This window comes from Symphalangus syndactylus, chromosome 18 (genome assembly GCF_028878055.3).
Source record: "Symphalangus syndactylus isolate Jambi chromosome 18, NHGRI_mSymSyn1-v2.1_pri, whole genome shotgun sequence".
In the NCBI taxonomy this organism is placed as follows: domain Eukaryota; kingdom Metazoa; phylum Chordata; class Mammalia; order Primates; family Hylobatidae; genus Symphalangus; species Symphalangus syndactylus.
In genome coordinates, this window is record NC_072440.2 from 26,666,003 (window position 1) to 26,679,643 (window position 13,641).

Genomic DNA, 13,641 nt, shown 5'->3' on the forward strand with positions numbered 1-13,641 from the left:
ATTTTTTATTTATACTTTTATATTATAAATATTTAATATATAATATATAATATTTTATATTGTTTATTTATACTTTTAGTACTTAGCATTTAAGGTAGAGGTAATTACATTGTGTAGCAGATGACTTTGGTGTAGGAGTTTGTATTTGAATTATTTATATTTGAAGTATTGTACAAGATTATTAGTTGTTTATCAGTGCTAAGTGTTACCTTGACAATGCTATCGGGAGAAGCCGCTAATAAGAGACTGGCATAAACTCTCTTCATGTGTAAAAATCCAGGAGACTATTTTAGTGATTATATTATCCCAAATTAGTCATTATCACCACGCTGAATTTGATGGTATGGTTTTTTTTTTTTTTTTTTTTTTTTTTTATTTATTTTTTTGAGACGGAGTCTTGCTCTGTCGCCCAGGCTGGAGTGCAGTGGCGCGATCTCGGCTCACTGCAAGCTCCACCTCCCGGTTTCACGCCATTCTCCTGCCTCAGCCTCTCCAAGTAGCTGGGACTACAGGCGCCCGCCACCACGCCTGGCTAATTTTTTTTGTATTTTTAGTAGAGACGGGGTTTCACCGTGGTCTCGATCTCCTGACCTTGTGATCCGCCCGCCTCGGCCTCCCAAAGTGCTGGGATTACAAGCGTGAGCCACTGCGTCCGGCCGATGGTATGATTTTAAGTAATGCTGAGATTTAGTCAGTTTTTTTTTTTCCCCCACATTCAATTCTTTAATTTTCTAGTGGACAGTTTACATATCTCTCTGTCTTTTAGTGTGACAATTTTCCATAATAAACTACTTAAAGAGAAGCTTTGGTCAAGAATGGAATGAAACTGCAAAAAAAACAAAAACAAAAAACATTGCTTTTAAAAAACCAACACTTTCACCAATTTTATATTCAAACAAAACCACATGGTATTGGCGTGATATGTGTTTTCAGTGTTTCCTTGGGGCTGGCTTCCTAGCCATTGTGCCACGGCACAGCTGCGGTCAGCCACAGTTTGTCATGCTGGATGGTGGAGGCTCACTCAGCTTCAAATTATCCTTGAAATCCCAAATTGTCATGGCTCCATCGATGCCAGTAGTGCAATATTTGTGACAATCTTTCTTGTCCACCTCATAAATAGAGGCTTGAGTGATGCTATTCTGGTGCAGCATCTTCAAAGCCATGTTGCAGCCCTCAGTCGTGGCCCTCTTGTCCATGTTACAGAAGCATTCCATGGCAGACATGTTGCGTTGGATGCTCTGTTTTGGAATGTCTAACTTGGAGACAAAGGTCAGGCAGCCACGGTCATCGTAGTTAAAGAGCATTGGTCAGCAGTCATGGCCAGCAGCCACGGCGCTGTTCTCTGAGACAAATGACACACTCAGGAGCAGCTGGAACTCCGTCTTCAGATTGAGACATGCACACTTTTTGAGGCATCAGCAACAGACACAGTGCTGTCATGGCTGGCCCAGGCCAGGTGGATCCCACTGGCAGAGAAGCTGACCCCGTGGACCCAGCCACCAGTGCCACTGCCACCAAACTCTGACATCAGCTGCTCAAAAAGCATCTTGCTGTCCCAGGGCATGTTGGCTGGCTTTTCATCCACTTCTTTAATGTAGGAAGAAAACACTCTGTGTTTGAAGTCACATGATCCTGCTGCCAGCAAAACGTTGTTGGGATGCCAATCCAAGCTGAGGACTGTGGAGCGAATCAGCTTTTTAATGTGTTTGCTTACCCACCAGTCATTTTCAGACTCAAAGTAACAAACTGAAATGAGTCGTGCTTCACTTCCCACAGCAAATTTGTTCTCTAGGGGGGACCACTTCACAAAAGTAGCTGTGCGATTAATTCTCAGGATCATCAGTGTTGGCTTCCAGACACCATCTTTCTGACTCCAGACATAGGCATTGTGGTCTGCCCCACAAGTGACGATGTGGTCGCTCTTGGGAGCCCAGTCAGTACCTGTGATATGTCCACTGTGTTCCTTGAGTTCATGAGCTTTCACTTACTGGCGCCCATTCTTCTTATAGATGTGCACTTCGTGATTATTGACACTGAGGGCAATCTGGATATGATCCCTGTTTCAGGCACGGCAGTTGATTGGCTCTAGTAAAAACTGATGCAGTGACATTATTCTTAGTGTTTTCAAAGGAGAGAAAGCTGGGGTCGGGGCAGTCCAGATGGTCTCGGAGCAGAAGATTCGCGGACTCTGGGCAGTCGACGTGAACAGGCTCTAGTCAGTTTTAAAATACCCTCAATTTTACTTTATTGATTCATTTTACTGGGCTGTTGGATATAAATTAGTGATAACCATAAATAGTACAGTAAATTCCTTCAGGAATTTAGTTGCCAACTGAATCAACAGAACACTCGAGTCTCAGCTTTATCCTCTTTCTTTGAATCTTAAAGCAAGGCTCTAACTTTTATAATAAAATAAGATTTCTGCCCTAACAGTTCTGCCAGCTGTTCCTGAGTCAACCATTTAGTTAATTCATAACTTTGCCATTTTAACTGTCAAATTATTTTAGTCAAGTAGAGCATTCTGTAGCTGTGCTAATCCCATTTTGCAAATAATTTTAAATTTGGGTAATAAAGTATGTAAATGTTTTGTTTTGGTGAAAATTTGTAATGTTAAAGATAGATATAAGGAAATATTTAAATCTAGTAATTAAAATATGAGTTTAGAAAACTGTGGTTTTCTCACTGAGCAATATTTTGATATAGTACCCTTTTTAGAAGGGTAACAATATATTTTAAATTGAACCTCCCAGAATTATTGTGGAATTTTGTTTGCTTTTCATAAACAGAACAGTAGGAGTTTACGCTTGACTGTTTGCTGAAACATGTGAAAAACAAAACATCATCTTTGCCCTCAAAGGATTGACTGCCTAGGGGTAAAGAGAGATACGTACACAGTTAAGAGCACCGTAAGGTGGATTGTGATAGAACAATAATGGAAAGTGCAGAATGCTGTGGATACAGAGGAAAGAGTGTTGGATTCTAATCGAGGGAATGGAGAGATTTGGCATTTGGGCCTGGGCTTCAAAGATAAGTAGAAACTCAACAAGCAGAGCTGGGAGAGAAGACTTTCTAGTGTAAAGGTCCACTGACTATGGCCTGTAGGCCAAATCTGGCCTGCCACCTGTTTTTGTGAATAAAATTTTATTGTAAGACACCCATGCTCATTAAGCTTATATATTTTTATTGTTTATTAAGCATATATATATATATATTTTTTTTTTTTTTTTTTTTTTTTTTTTTAAGAGACGGAGTCTCGCTCTGTCGCCCAGGCTGGAGTGCAGTGGCACAATCTCGGCTCACTGCAAGCTCCGCCTCCTGGGTTCACGCCATTCTCCTGCCTCAGCCTCTCCGAGTAGCTGGGACTACAGGCGCCCGCCACCACGCCCGGCTAATTTTTTTTTGTATTTTTAGTAGAGACGGGGTTTCACCGTGGTCTCGATCTCCTGACCTCGTGATCCGCCCGATTATTAAGCTTACATATTTTTAGTTATGTTTGCATTGGAATGGCAGAGTTGAGTGGTTGGAACAGAGACCATATGGCCCATGATGCCTAAAGGAAAGGTTTGCTGACCCCTTATCTACACCAAGGCTGAGAAATAGAACTTTCTGCAGTGATGGAAATGTTTTGTATTTACACTGCCCAGAATGATAGCCATTAGCCAGTGTGCCCATTGAACACTTGAAGTATGGCTAGTGCAACTAAAGAACTGAATTGTTTCATTTAATTTTAATTTAAATATAAAATAGTCAAGTGTGTCTGGTGGATATTGCATCTACAGATTTCGACTAACGCACTAATATGAGCAAAGGCACAAAGCTAGGAGGAATGTTACTAAGGATAACTGATGAATAAGGTGAATAAAATTATAAGGGTCTAGGCTGGGCACAGTGGCTCATGCCTGTAATCCCAGCACTTTGGGAGGCTGAGGCGGGTGGATCACCTGAGGTCAGGAGTTCGACCTGTCCATTGTGTTCCTTGAGTTCATGAGCTTTCACCCACTGGCGCCCATTCTTCTTATAGATGTGCACTTCGTGATTATTGACACTGAGGGCAATCTGGATACAATCCCTGTTTCAGGCACGACAGTTGATTGGCTCTAGTAAAAACTGATGCAGTGACATTCTTAGTGTTTTCAAAGGAGAGAAAGCTGGGGGCGGGGCAGTGACAACATGGCAAAACCCTGTCACTACTAAAAATACAAAAATTAGCTGGGCGTGGTGGCACACTTCTGTAATCCCAGCTACTCAAGAGGCTGAGGCAAGAGAATCGTTTGAACCCGGGAGGCGGAGGTTGCAGTGAGTCAAGATTACGCCACTGCACTCCAGTGTAGGTGACAGAGGGAGCCCTGTCTCAAAAACAAAAACAAACAAATATGTTAGGCTTTCAAAGAAGGTACACTTTATTCACTGAGCTTATAGAGAACCACCAGACGTTTCTGAGCTGGGCTATCACAGGTGTAGATAATGTGCATTAGAAAGCCAGCTCTTTGAAAGCCCTGATGAAGATGAACTGCAAGTCTGAAGCTGAATTGGGAAGAAGTACACTGGTCCAGAGAGAACTGGGATCTGAAGCAGAGCTGTGAAAATGGGCATAGAAAGTCAGGAATATATTTGAAAGGCAGTTTTGGAGTTAGAACTAAACCATATAATGTGTTGTCCAAGGTGACATTTTTGAGAATGAAAGGAGCATTTTTTTTTTTTTTTTTTTTTTGAGATGGAGTCTTGCTCTGTCCCCCAGGCTGGAGTGCAGTGGCACGATCTCGGCTCACTGCAAGCTCCGCCTCCCGGGTTCACGCCATTCTCCTGCCTCAGCCTCCCAAGTAGCTGGGACTACAGGCGCCCGCCAACACGCCCGGCTAATTTTTTTGTATTTTTAGTAGAGACGGGGTTTCACCGTGTTAGCCAGGATGGTCTTGATCTCCTGACCTCGTGATCCGCCCGCCTCAGCCTCCCAAAGTGCTGGGATTACAGGCTTGAGCCACCGCGCCCGGCCGAAAGGAGCATTATTAATAATTATAACAGTATCCATAATTATGAACAAAAGTCTGTAAACTGGGACTGCTCCAGGTAAACTGGGATTTATGCTCATTGTAACAGAGTAAGATCCATGGTCCTTCAGTATAAATAAGGTTAAAAAAAAAAAAAAAAGATTCAGGCTGGGCGCTGTGGCTCACGCCTGTAATCCCAGCACTTTGGGAGGCTGAGGCGGGCGGATCACGAGGTCACGAGGTGGAGACTATCCTGGCTAACATGGTGAAACCCTGTCTCTACTAAAAATACAAAAAATTAGCTGGGCGTAGTGGCGGGTGCCTGTAGTCTCAGCTGCTCGGGGGCTGAGGCAGGAGAATCACTTTAACCTGGGAGGTGGAGGTTGCAGTGAGCCAAGATCGCGCCACTGCACTCCAGCCTGGGTAACAGAGCGAGACTTTGTCTGGAAAAAAAAAAAAAAAAAATCCATTAAGATATGGGTAGAATAAATGAAGAAGGGTCTAGTTTACATAATTGAGAAGATTGTAATACTATAAGATGAAGAGATTGGTTTTAGACTTGTAAAATCTGAAGTTGTTGACAACATAGTTGATTCTCTAAAAGGACTTCTGAGATTTTATATTTATCCTTAATAAAACAAGTCAGAATGGTTTTCTTTTGTTTTTTAGATTGGAGTCTACTGCACGCCCATCAGAGAGCTCAGAAGAATTCCTGGAAGAAGAACCTGAACAGAGAGGGATTGAATTTGAGGATGAAAGCAGTGATAAAGATGCACGGCCAGCACTGGAAACCCAGCCACAGCAAGAGAAGCAAGATAGTGAAAAGGTATGAGATCACTTATTCAGTAAAATGAAAATAAGTAAACTAAATTTTACCTTTCTTAATCACATATTGTTAGAAAAGTATAGCGATATATTTTAGAGTGTTAGAAATTGCGTTTAGTGTTAAAAATCATATATATTAAGCAAGGTCAGGTACTAGAGTTGGGAAGAGGATAAAATTACAAGTATAATTGTTTATAAAAGTTTGAGCTTATAAAAGTTTGAATTATGTCGAAGATAAAATAGGTATGTTTAGTAAGATCTTTCGGTGCATTTAAAATATAAGTTAATTTGTGGAATTAAACACACTTACATACACAAATGATATAAGATCTACCTTATAGAACCAGTTAAAATGCTTTCAGGTGCAATAAACCTTCAGTGGCACCCCCATTTTAGTTAGAGGGATAGGAATTACTAATCCAGAAAAATAATATTTGATGACTATTGATCTCAAAGTTCTGGAAAAATAACTAAGTCCATGTTTTTTAAACACTAGAAAAAAATATATAAACCCTTGGTAACTAAGTAAACTCTTTATCTGGGTTGATTTCTGCAGCTTTAAAGTATTTATCCCCAGCTTCTTTTTTCTTTCCTCTATCCATTTCCATTTTTCTCTTTAGTATCTTCAATCTTTTCCTTTCCACAGATTCCCTATTTCTTCTTTCATATGTTCATAAGTTTCTTGAAAAAATCTTTCAGCTGTTTGCCAAGTCTAGCAGGCAGGTGAATAAGTGAAACTATATTACCAATTTTGTTTTCTTTTTCTTTTTGAGATGGAGTTTTGCTCTTTGCACCCAGGCTGGAGTGCAGTGGCATGATCTTGGCTCACTGCAACCTCTGCTTCCTGGGTTCAAGTGATTCTCCTGCCTCAGTCTTCCAAGTAGCTGGGATTACAGGTTCCCCCTGACCACACCCAGCTAATTTTTGTATTTTTAGTAGAGACGGGGTTTCACCACTTTGGCCAGGCTGGTCTCAAACTCCTGACCTCACGTGATCTACCTGCCTCAGACTCCCAAAGTGCTGAGATTACAGGCATGAGTCACCGTGCCCAGCTAATTTTGGTTTCTTAAGTTACTCTGATTTAGCTCCTGCTTCCTCTATTTCATGAAATGACATATGTTATGTCAGCTCACTGCAGCCTCTACCCTCCTGGGTTTAAGCAATTCTCCTGCCTCTGCCTCCTGAGTAGCTAGGATTACAGGTACACCAACACGCCTGGCTAATTTTTGTGTTTGTTTTTTTTTTTTTTTTTTTTTTGAGACAGAGTCTTGCTCCGTCGCCCAGGCTGGAGTGCAGTGGCGCCATCTCGGCTCACTGCAAGCTCTGCCTCCCAGGTTCACACCATTCTCTTGCCTCAGCCTCCCGAGTAGCTGGGACTACAGGCGCACGCCACTATGCCTGGCTAATTTTTTTATATTTTTTGTAGAGACGAGGTTTCACTGTGTTAGCCAGGATGGTCTTGATCTCCTGACCTCATGATCTGCTGAGACGGGGTTTCACCATGTTTGCCAGGCTGGTCTTGAACTCCTGATCAGCTCCTGTCGGCCTCCCAAAGTGCTGGGATTACAGGCATGATCCACCGTACACAGCCTCATGAAATGATATTTTTATGTTTATTTTTGTAATATATTTTTTTTTTTTGAGACAGAGTCTTGCTCTGTCGCCTAGCCTGGAGTGCAGTGGCACAATCTTGGCTCACTGCAAGCTCTGCCTGCTGGGTTCACGCCATTCTCCTGCCTCAGCCTCCTGGGTAGCTGGCACTACAGGTGCCCGCCACCACGCCCCGCTAATTTTTTGTATTTTTAGTAGAGATGGGGTTTCACCGTGTTAGCCAGTGTCGTCTTGATCTCCTGATCGTGTGATCCCGCCCGCCTTGGCCTTCCAAAGTGCTGAGATTACAGGCGTGAGCCACCGTGGCCAGCCTATTTTTGTAATATTTCAGTAGTTTTTGGGGAGCAGATGGGTGTTTGGTGACATGGATAAATTCATTAGCGGTGATTTCTGAGATTTCGGTGCACCCATCACCCAAGCAGTGTATACTGTACCCAATGTGTAGTCTTTTATCTCTCACCCTCCTCCTGCCCTTTCCCCCAAGTCCCCAGAGTCCGTGATAACACTCTTAGGCCTTTGCATACTCATAGCTTAGCTCGCACTTAGGAGTGAGAACATATGATGTTTGGTTTTCCATTCCTGAGTTACTCCACTTAGAATAATGGTCTCCAACTCCCTGCAGGTTGCTGTGAATGCCATTATTTCATTCATTTTTGTGGCTGAGTAGGATTCCATGGTCTATATATACCTTTTTTTTTTTGAGATGGACTCTTGGTCTGTCACCAGGCTGGAGTGCAGTGGCACGATCTCAGCTCACTGCAACCTCCAACTCCCTGGTTCAAGTGATTCTCCTGCCTCAGCCTCCCGAGTAGCTGGGATTACAGGCGCACGCCACCACACCCAGTTAATTTTTGTATTTGTAGTAGAGATGGGGTTTCACCATGTTGGCCAGGATGGTCTTGATCTCCTGACTTCATGATCCACCCACCTTGGCCTCCCAAAGTGCTGGGATGACAGGCGTGAGCCACTTTGCCCGGCCTATATATACCACGTTTTCTTTATCCACTCATTGGTTGATGGGCATTTAGCTTGGTTCCATATTTTTTGCAGTTGCAAATTGTGCTGCTATAAACATGCATGTGCAAGTGTCTTTTTCATATAATGACTTCTTTTTTTTCTGGGTAGATAGCCAGTAGTGGGATTGCTGGACCAAATGATAGTTCTACTTTTAGTACTTTAAGGAATCTCCACACTGTTTTCCATAGTGGTTGTACTAGTTTGCGTTCCCAGCAGTAGTGTAAAAGTATTCCCTTTTCACCATATCGACTCCAGCATCTATTTTTTATTGTGGCCATACTTACAGGAGTAAGGTGTTATCAAATTGTGGTTTTGATTTGCATTCCCTTGATAATTAGTGTATTAGGGTTCTCTAGAGGGACAGAACTAATAGGATAGATGTATATAAAGGGGAGTTTACTAAGGAGTATTAACCCACATGATCACAGAGTCCCACAGTAGGCCATCTGCAAGGTGGGGAGCAAGGAAGCAAGGAAGTCAGTCCGAGTCCCAAAGCTAAAGAACCTGGAGTCTGATGTTTGAGGGCAGGAAGCATCCAGCACAGGAGAAAGTTGTAGGCTGGGAGGCTAAGCCAGTCTAATCTCTCCGTGTTCTTCTGGCTGCTTTTTATTCTGGCCATGTTGGCAGCTGATTAGATGGTGCCCACCTGGATTGAGGGTGGGTTTGCCTCTTCCAGTCCACTGACTCAAATGTTAATTTCTTTTGATAACACCACCCTTACAGCCACACCCAGGATCAATACTTTGCATCCTTCAATCCAATCAAGTTGACACTCAGTATTAACCATTACAAGTCTACCCCTTGTCAGCTTGAACCCATACACACTTCCTCAGATCATACATAGTCGTCAAATAAAGACAATAGTAAGGTAATAATTATGCCTAACATAATACAACTGTCATTCGTACAAGTGGAAACCCCCAACCCAAATAATATTACGTAAACACTTAATTGCTGATACGAAGTCAATCAATCTTATGTCACATGATAAAGGAAAAGGGAAATAAAATGAAGATGTTTTCTTTTTTTTTTTTTTTGAGACGGAGTCTCGCTCTGTCGCCCAGGCTGGAGTGCAGTGGCGCAATCTCGGCTCACTGCAAGCTCTGCCTCCCAGGTTCATGCCATTCTCCTGCCTCAGCCTCTCCGAGTAGCTGAGACTACAGGCGCCCGCCACCACGCCCAGCTAATTTTTTGTATTTTTAGTAGAGACAGGGTTTCACCGTGGTCTCGATCTCCTGACCTCGTGATCCGCCCGCCTCGGCCTCCCAAAGTGCTGGGATTACAAGCGTGAGCCACCGCGCCCGGCCTAAAATAAAGATATTTTCTTAGTACAAGTGTATACATGCACAAACATGTTCTTAACAAAATAAGGAAGAAATACTCATGACAATTACAGTCCTCGTTTCTGCAGCTGGTCACGTGGTCGAAGCTGGTGTTGATGACTACCTTCTTCTGCTACCCATTCTGTATTCCCTTTGCCTTCAGCAAGCACCTTAGCAGATCGTTTTTTTTTTTTTCCTAGTGGAGTAACCCAAACCTTCATTCCTGAAAGGTCTGGGCCATTTGTAGTCTTGCCTGGATTGGGCTGTTGTAGTTTCCCATTGACCTTAATCACAGGGCATCGTAATACTAAGAGACACCCCAAGGGATCTCCTATATTCCACGTATACTCTTCCTTACCTCCATTGTGGAGTAGTAGACTGATTTCGTCTTGATAGTCTGGGTCAGTCACCCCAGCCAACACTGTAACTCCCTCCTTAGCCTGTTGACTTAAAGGTAGGAGGAGCCCAAGGTGTCCAAGTGGCAATCTTAACTTCCAGTTTAATGGAATCATTGTTGTGTCTCCTGGTGGCAGCGTTTGTCTCTCTGGAACTAATACCTCCAGGCCAGCAGAACGTAATGTCATGGGGACAGGAAGCAAAAATTTTTCTGGTGGATCACTAGGGGTGATGGTGAGTGATGCCATTTCCACTTTTACCCCTGGATTCCTGGACCTGTGAATCCTGGCGATGGGGGAAACAGAAACAGTACCATATACTGGATGCTTATTCAGAGCATACACAGCCTGCTGGAGACTTTTGCCCCAGCCCTGCAAAGTATTATCACCTAGTTGGCATTGTAATTGTGACTTCAAAAGGACATTCCACCGTTCTCTCAATCCATCTGCTTCAGGATGATGGGGAACATGGTAAGAACAGTGAATTCCATGAGCATGAGCCCACTGCTGCACTGCTTTAGCCATAAAGTGAGTGCCTTGTTCAGAGGCAATGTTGAGTACTATGATGATGGATAAGGCCTTCCGTGAGTCCACGGATGGTAGTCTTGGCAGAAGCATTGTGCGCAGGAGAGGCAAACTCATATCCAGAGTAAGTGTCTATTCCAGTGAGGACAAACCTCTGCTCTTTCCATGATGGAAGAGGTCCAGTGTAATCAACCTGCCACCAATTAGCTGTCAGATCACCCCAAGGACTGGTGTCATATTAAGGGCTTAGTGTTGGTCTGTGCTGCTGGCAAATTGAGCACTCAGCAGTGGCCTTAGCCAGGTCAGCCTTGGTGAGTGGAAGTCCATGTTGCTGAGCCCATGTGTAACCTCCATCCCTGTCACCATGGCCACTTTGTTCATGGACCCATTGGGCGATGACAGGGGTGGCTGGGGAAGGAGGCTGTGTGGTGTCCACAGAACAAGTCATCCTATCCACTCAATTATTAAAATCCTCCTCTGCTGAGGTCACCCTTTGGTGAGCACTCACATGGGATACAAATATCTTCACTTTTTCACCACTCAGAGAGGTCCATCCACATACCTCTTCCCCAAATTTGTCACCAATTTTCCAATCATGCTTCTTTCAAGTCCCTGACCATCATCCAAACCATTGGCTACAGCCCATGCATCAGTATTATCACACATCTGTCTATTTCTCCTTCCTTGGAAAGTGTACAGCCAGATGCACTGCTCGAAGTTCTGCCCACTGGGAAGATTTTCCTTCACCAGTGTCCTTCAGGAAAGGGGCTATAGGGCTGCAGCTATCCACTTTTGGGTGGTGCCTGCATATCATGCAGAACCATCTGTGAACCAGGCCCTAGTCTTCTTTTCCTCTGTCAACTGATTATAGGGAACTCCCCATGAGGCCATCGGTGCAGGCTAGGGAAAAGAAGGCCAGGGTGGCAGCAGTGGAGACCATGGGCGTTTGAGCCACTTCCTCATGTAACTTACTTGTGTCTTCAAGACCTGCTCAAGCCCAATCACATATATACCACTTCAATTTAATGATGGAATGCTGCAGTGCATGACCCACTTTATGATTAGATGGGTCAGAAAGCACCCAGTTCATGATAGGCAGTTCAGGTCACATGGTGACTTGATGACCCATAGTCAAACATTCAGTTTCTACCAAAGCCCAGTAACAGGCCAAGAACTGTCTCTCAAAAGGAGAGCAGTTATCTGCAGAAGATGGCAGGGCCTTGCTCCAAAATCTTAGAGGCCTGCACTGCGAATCACCTATGGAGGCCTGCCAAAGGCTCCAAACAGCACTTGTCTCTCAAGAGAGTAGTTACCTGAAGAAGATGGCAGGGCCTTGCTCCAAAATCCTAGAGGCCTCCGCTGTGATTCACCTATGGGGGCCTGCCAAAGGCTCCTCACAGCATCCCTGCCTGCCACTGACACCTCAGGCACCATTGGATCTGCTGGATCATATGGCCCAAGTGGCAGAACAGCTTGCACAGCAGCCTGGACCTGTCACAGAGCCTTCTGTTCTGGAGCCCACTCAAAACTGGCAGTCTTTCGGGTCACTCGATAAATGGGCTGGAGTAACACAACCAAATGAGGAATTTGTTGCCTCCAAAATCCAAATAGGCCAACTTGTGCTGTGTCTCTTTCTTGGTTGTAGTAGGGGCCAAATGCAGCATCTTATCCTTTACCTTAGAAGGAATATCTCAACAGGCCCCGCACCACTGGACTCCTAGAAACTTTACTGAGGTAGAAGTTCCCTGAATTGTAGTCGGATTTATTTCCCATCCTCTGGCGTGCAGATGTCTCATCAATAAGTCCAGTGTGTTTGCTACTTCTTGCTCACTGGATCCAATCAGCATAATGTCATCAATGTTATGGGCCAGTGTGATAACTTGTGGAAGTGAAAAGCGATCAAGGTCTCTTTGAACAAGGTTATGACACAAATCTGGAGAGTTGATATACCCCTGAGGTAGGACACTAAAGGTGTATTGCTGGCCTTGCCAGCCGAACGCAAATTGCTTCTGGTGGGCCTTATGGACAGGAATGGAGAAAAAGGCATTTGGCAAATCAGTGGCTGCATACCAGGTACCAGGAGATATGTTAATTTGCTCAAACAATGAAACCACATCTGGTGCAGCAGCTGCAGTTGGAGTCACCACTTGGTTAAGCTTATGATAATCCACTGTAATTCTCCAAGATCCATCTGTCTTCTACACAGACCAAATGAGAGAGTTGAATGGGGATGTGATGGGAATCACCACCCCTGCACCGTCCTTGATGGTGGCACTAATCTCCGCAGTGCCTCCAGGGATGCGGTATTGTGTTTGATTGACTATTTTTCTTTCTTTCTTTCCTTCTTTTTTTTTTTTTTTTTTTTGAGATGGAGTTTCGCTTTTGTTGCCCAGGCTGGAGTACAATGGCACGATCTTGGCTCACTGCAACCTCCGCCTCCCAGGTTCAAGCAATTCTCCTGTCTCAGCCTCCATCGTAGCTGGGATTACAGGCATGTGCCACCACGCCCGGCTAATTTTGTATTTTTAGTAGAGACGGAGTTTCTCCATGTTGGTCAGGCTGGTCTTGAACTCCCGACCTCAGGTGATCCGCCTACCTCGGCCTCCCAAAGTGCTGGGATTACAGGCATGAGCCACCATGCCTGGCCTGATTCACTATTTTTCTAGGTAGAGGCAACTCCAGTGGTTTCCATTTGGCCTTTCCCACCATAATAGCCCTGACCCCACCAGTCAGGGAGCCATTGTGGGGGCTCTGCCAGCTGCTAAGTATGTCTATGCCAATTATGCATTCTGGCACTGGGGAAATGACCACAGGATGAGTCCGGGGACCCATTGGACCCACTGTAAGTCAGACCTGAGCTAAAACTCCATTACATTACCTGATCTTAATAAGCCCCTACTTTAATGACGAGGACCACAATGACATTTTGGGTTTCCCGGAATCAGCATCAGCTCAGAG

At 44.2% G+C, this 13,641-nt stretch overlaps 1 protein-coding gene and 1 pseudogene across 12 annotated transcripts in view; one reads left to right on the forward strand and one right to left on the reverse strand.

Annotated features, from left to right (window-relative positions):
• FAM169A (family with sequence similarity 169 member A) overlaps positions 1-13,641 on the forward strand; it is a 91,320-nt gene that overhangs the window by 67,164 nt on the left and 10,515 nt on the right. For all 12 annotated transcript variants that reach the window (XM_063623153.1, XM_063623152.1, XM_055253911.2 and 9 more), the window contains one exon: positions 5,658-5,814. In XM_063623153.1, the coding sequence (XP_063479223.1) occupies positions 5,658-5,814 (157 nt within the window). The remainder of the gene's footprint in view (positions 1-5,657; positions 5,815-13,641) is intronic.
• Positions 117-2,207, reverse strand: LOC129468405 (actin-related protein 2/3 complex subunit 1A-like; annotated as a pseudogene).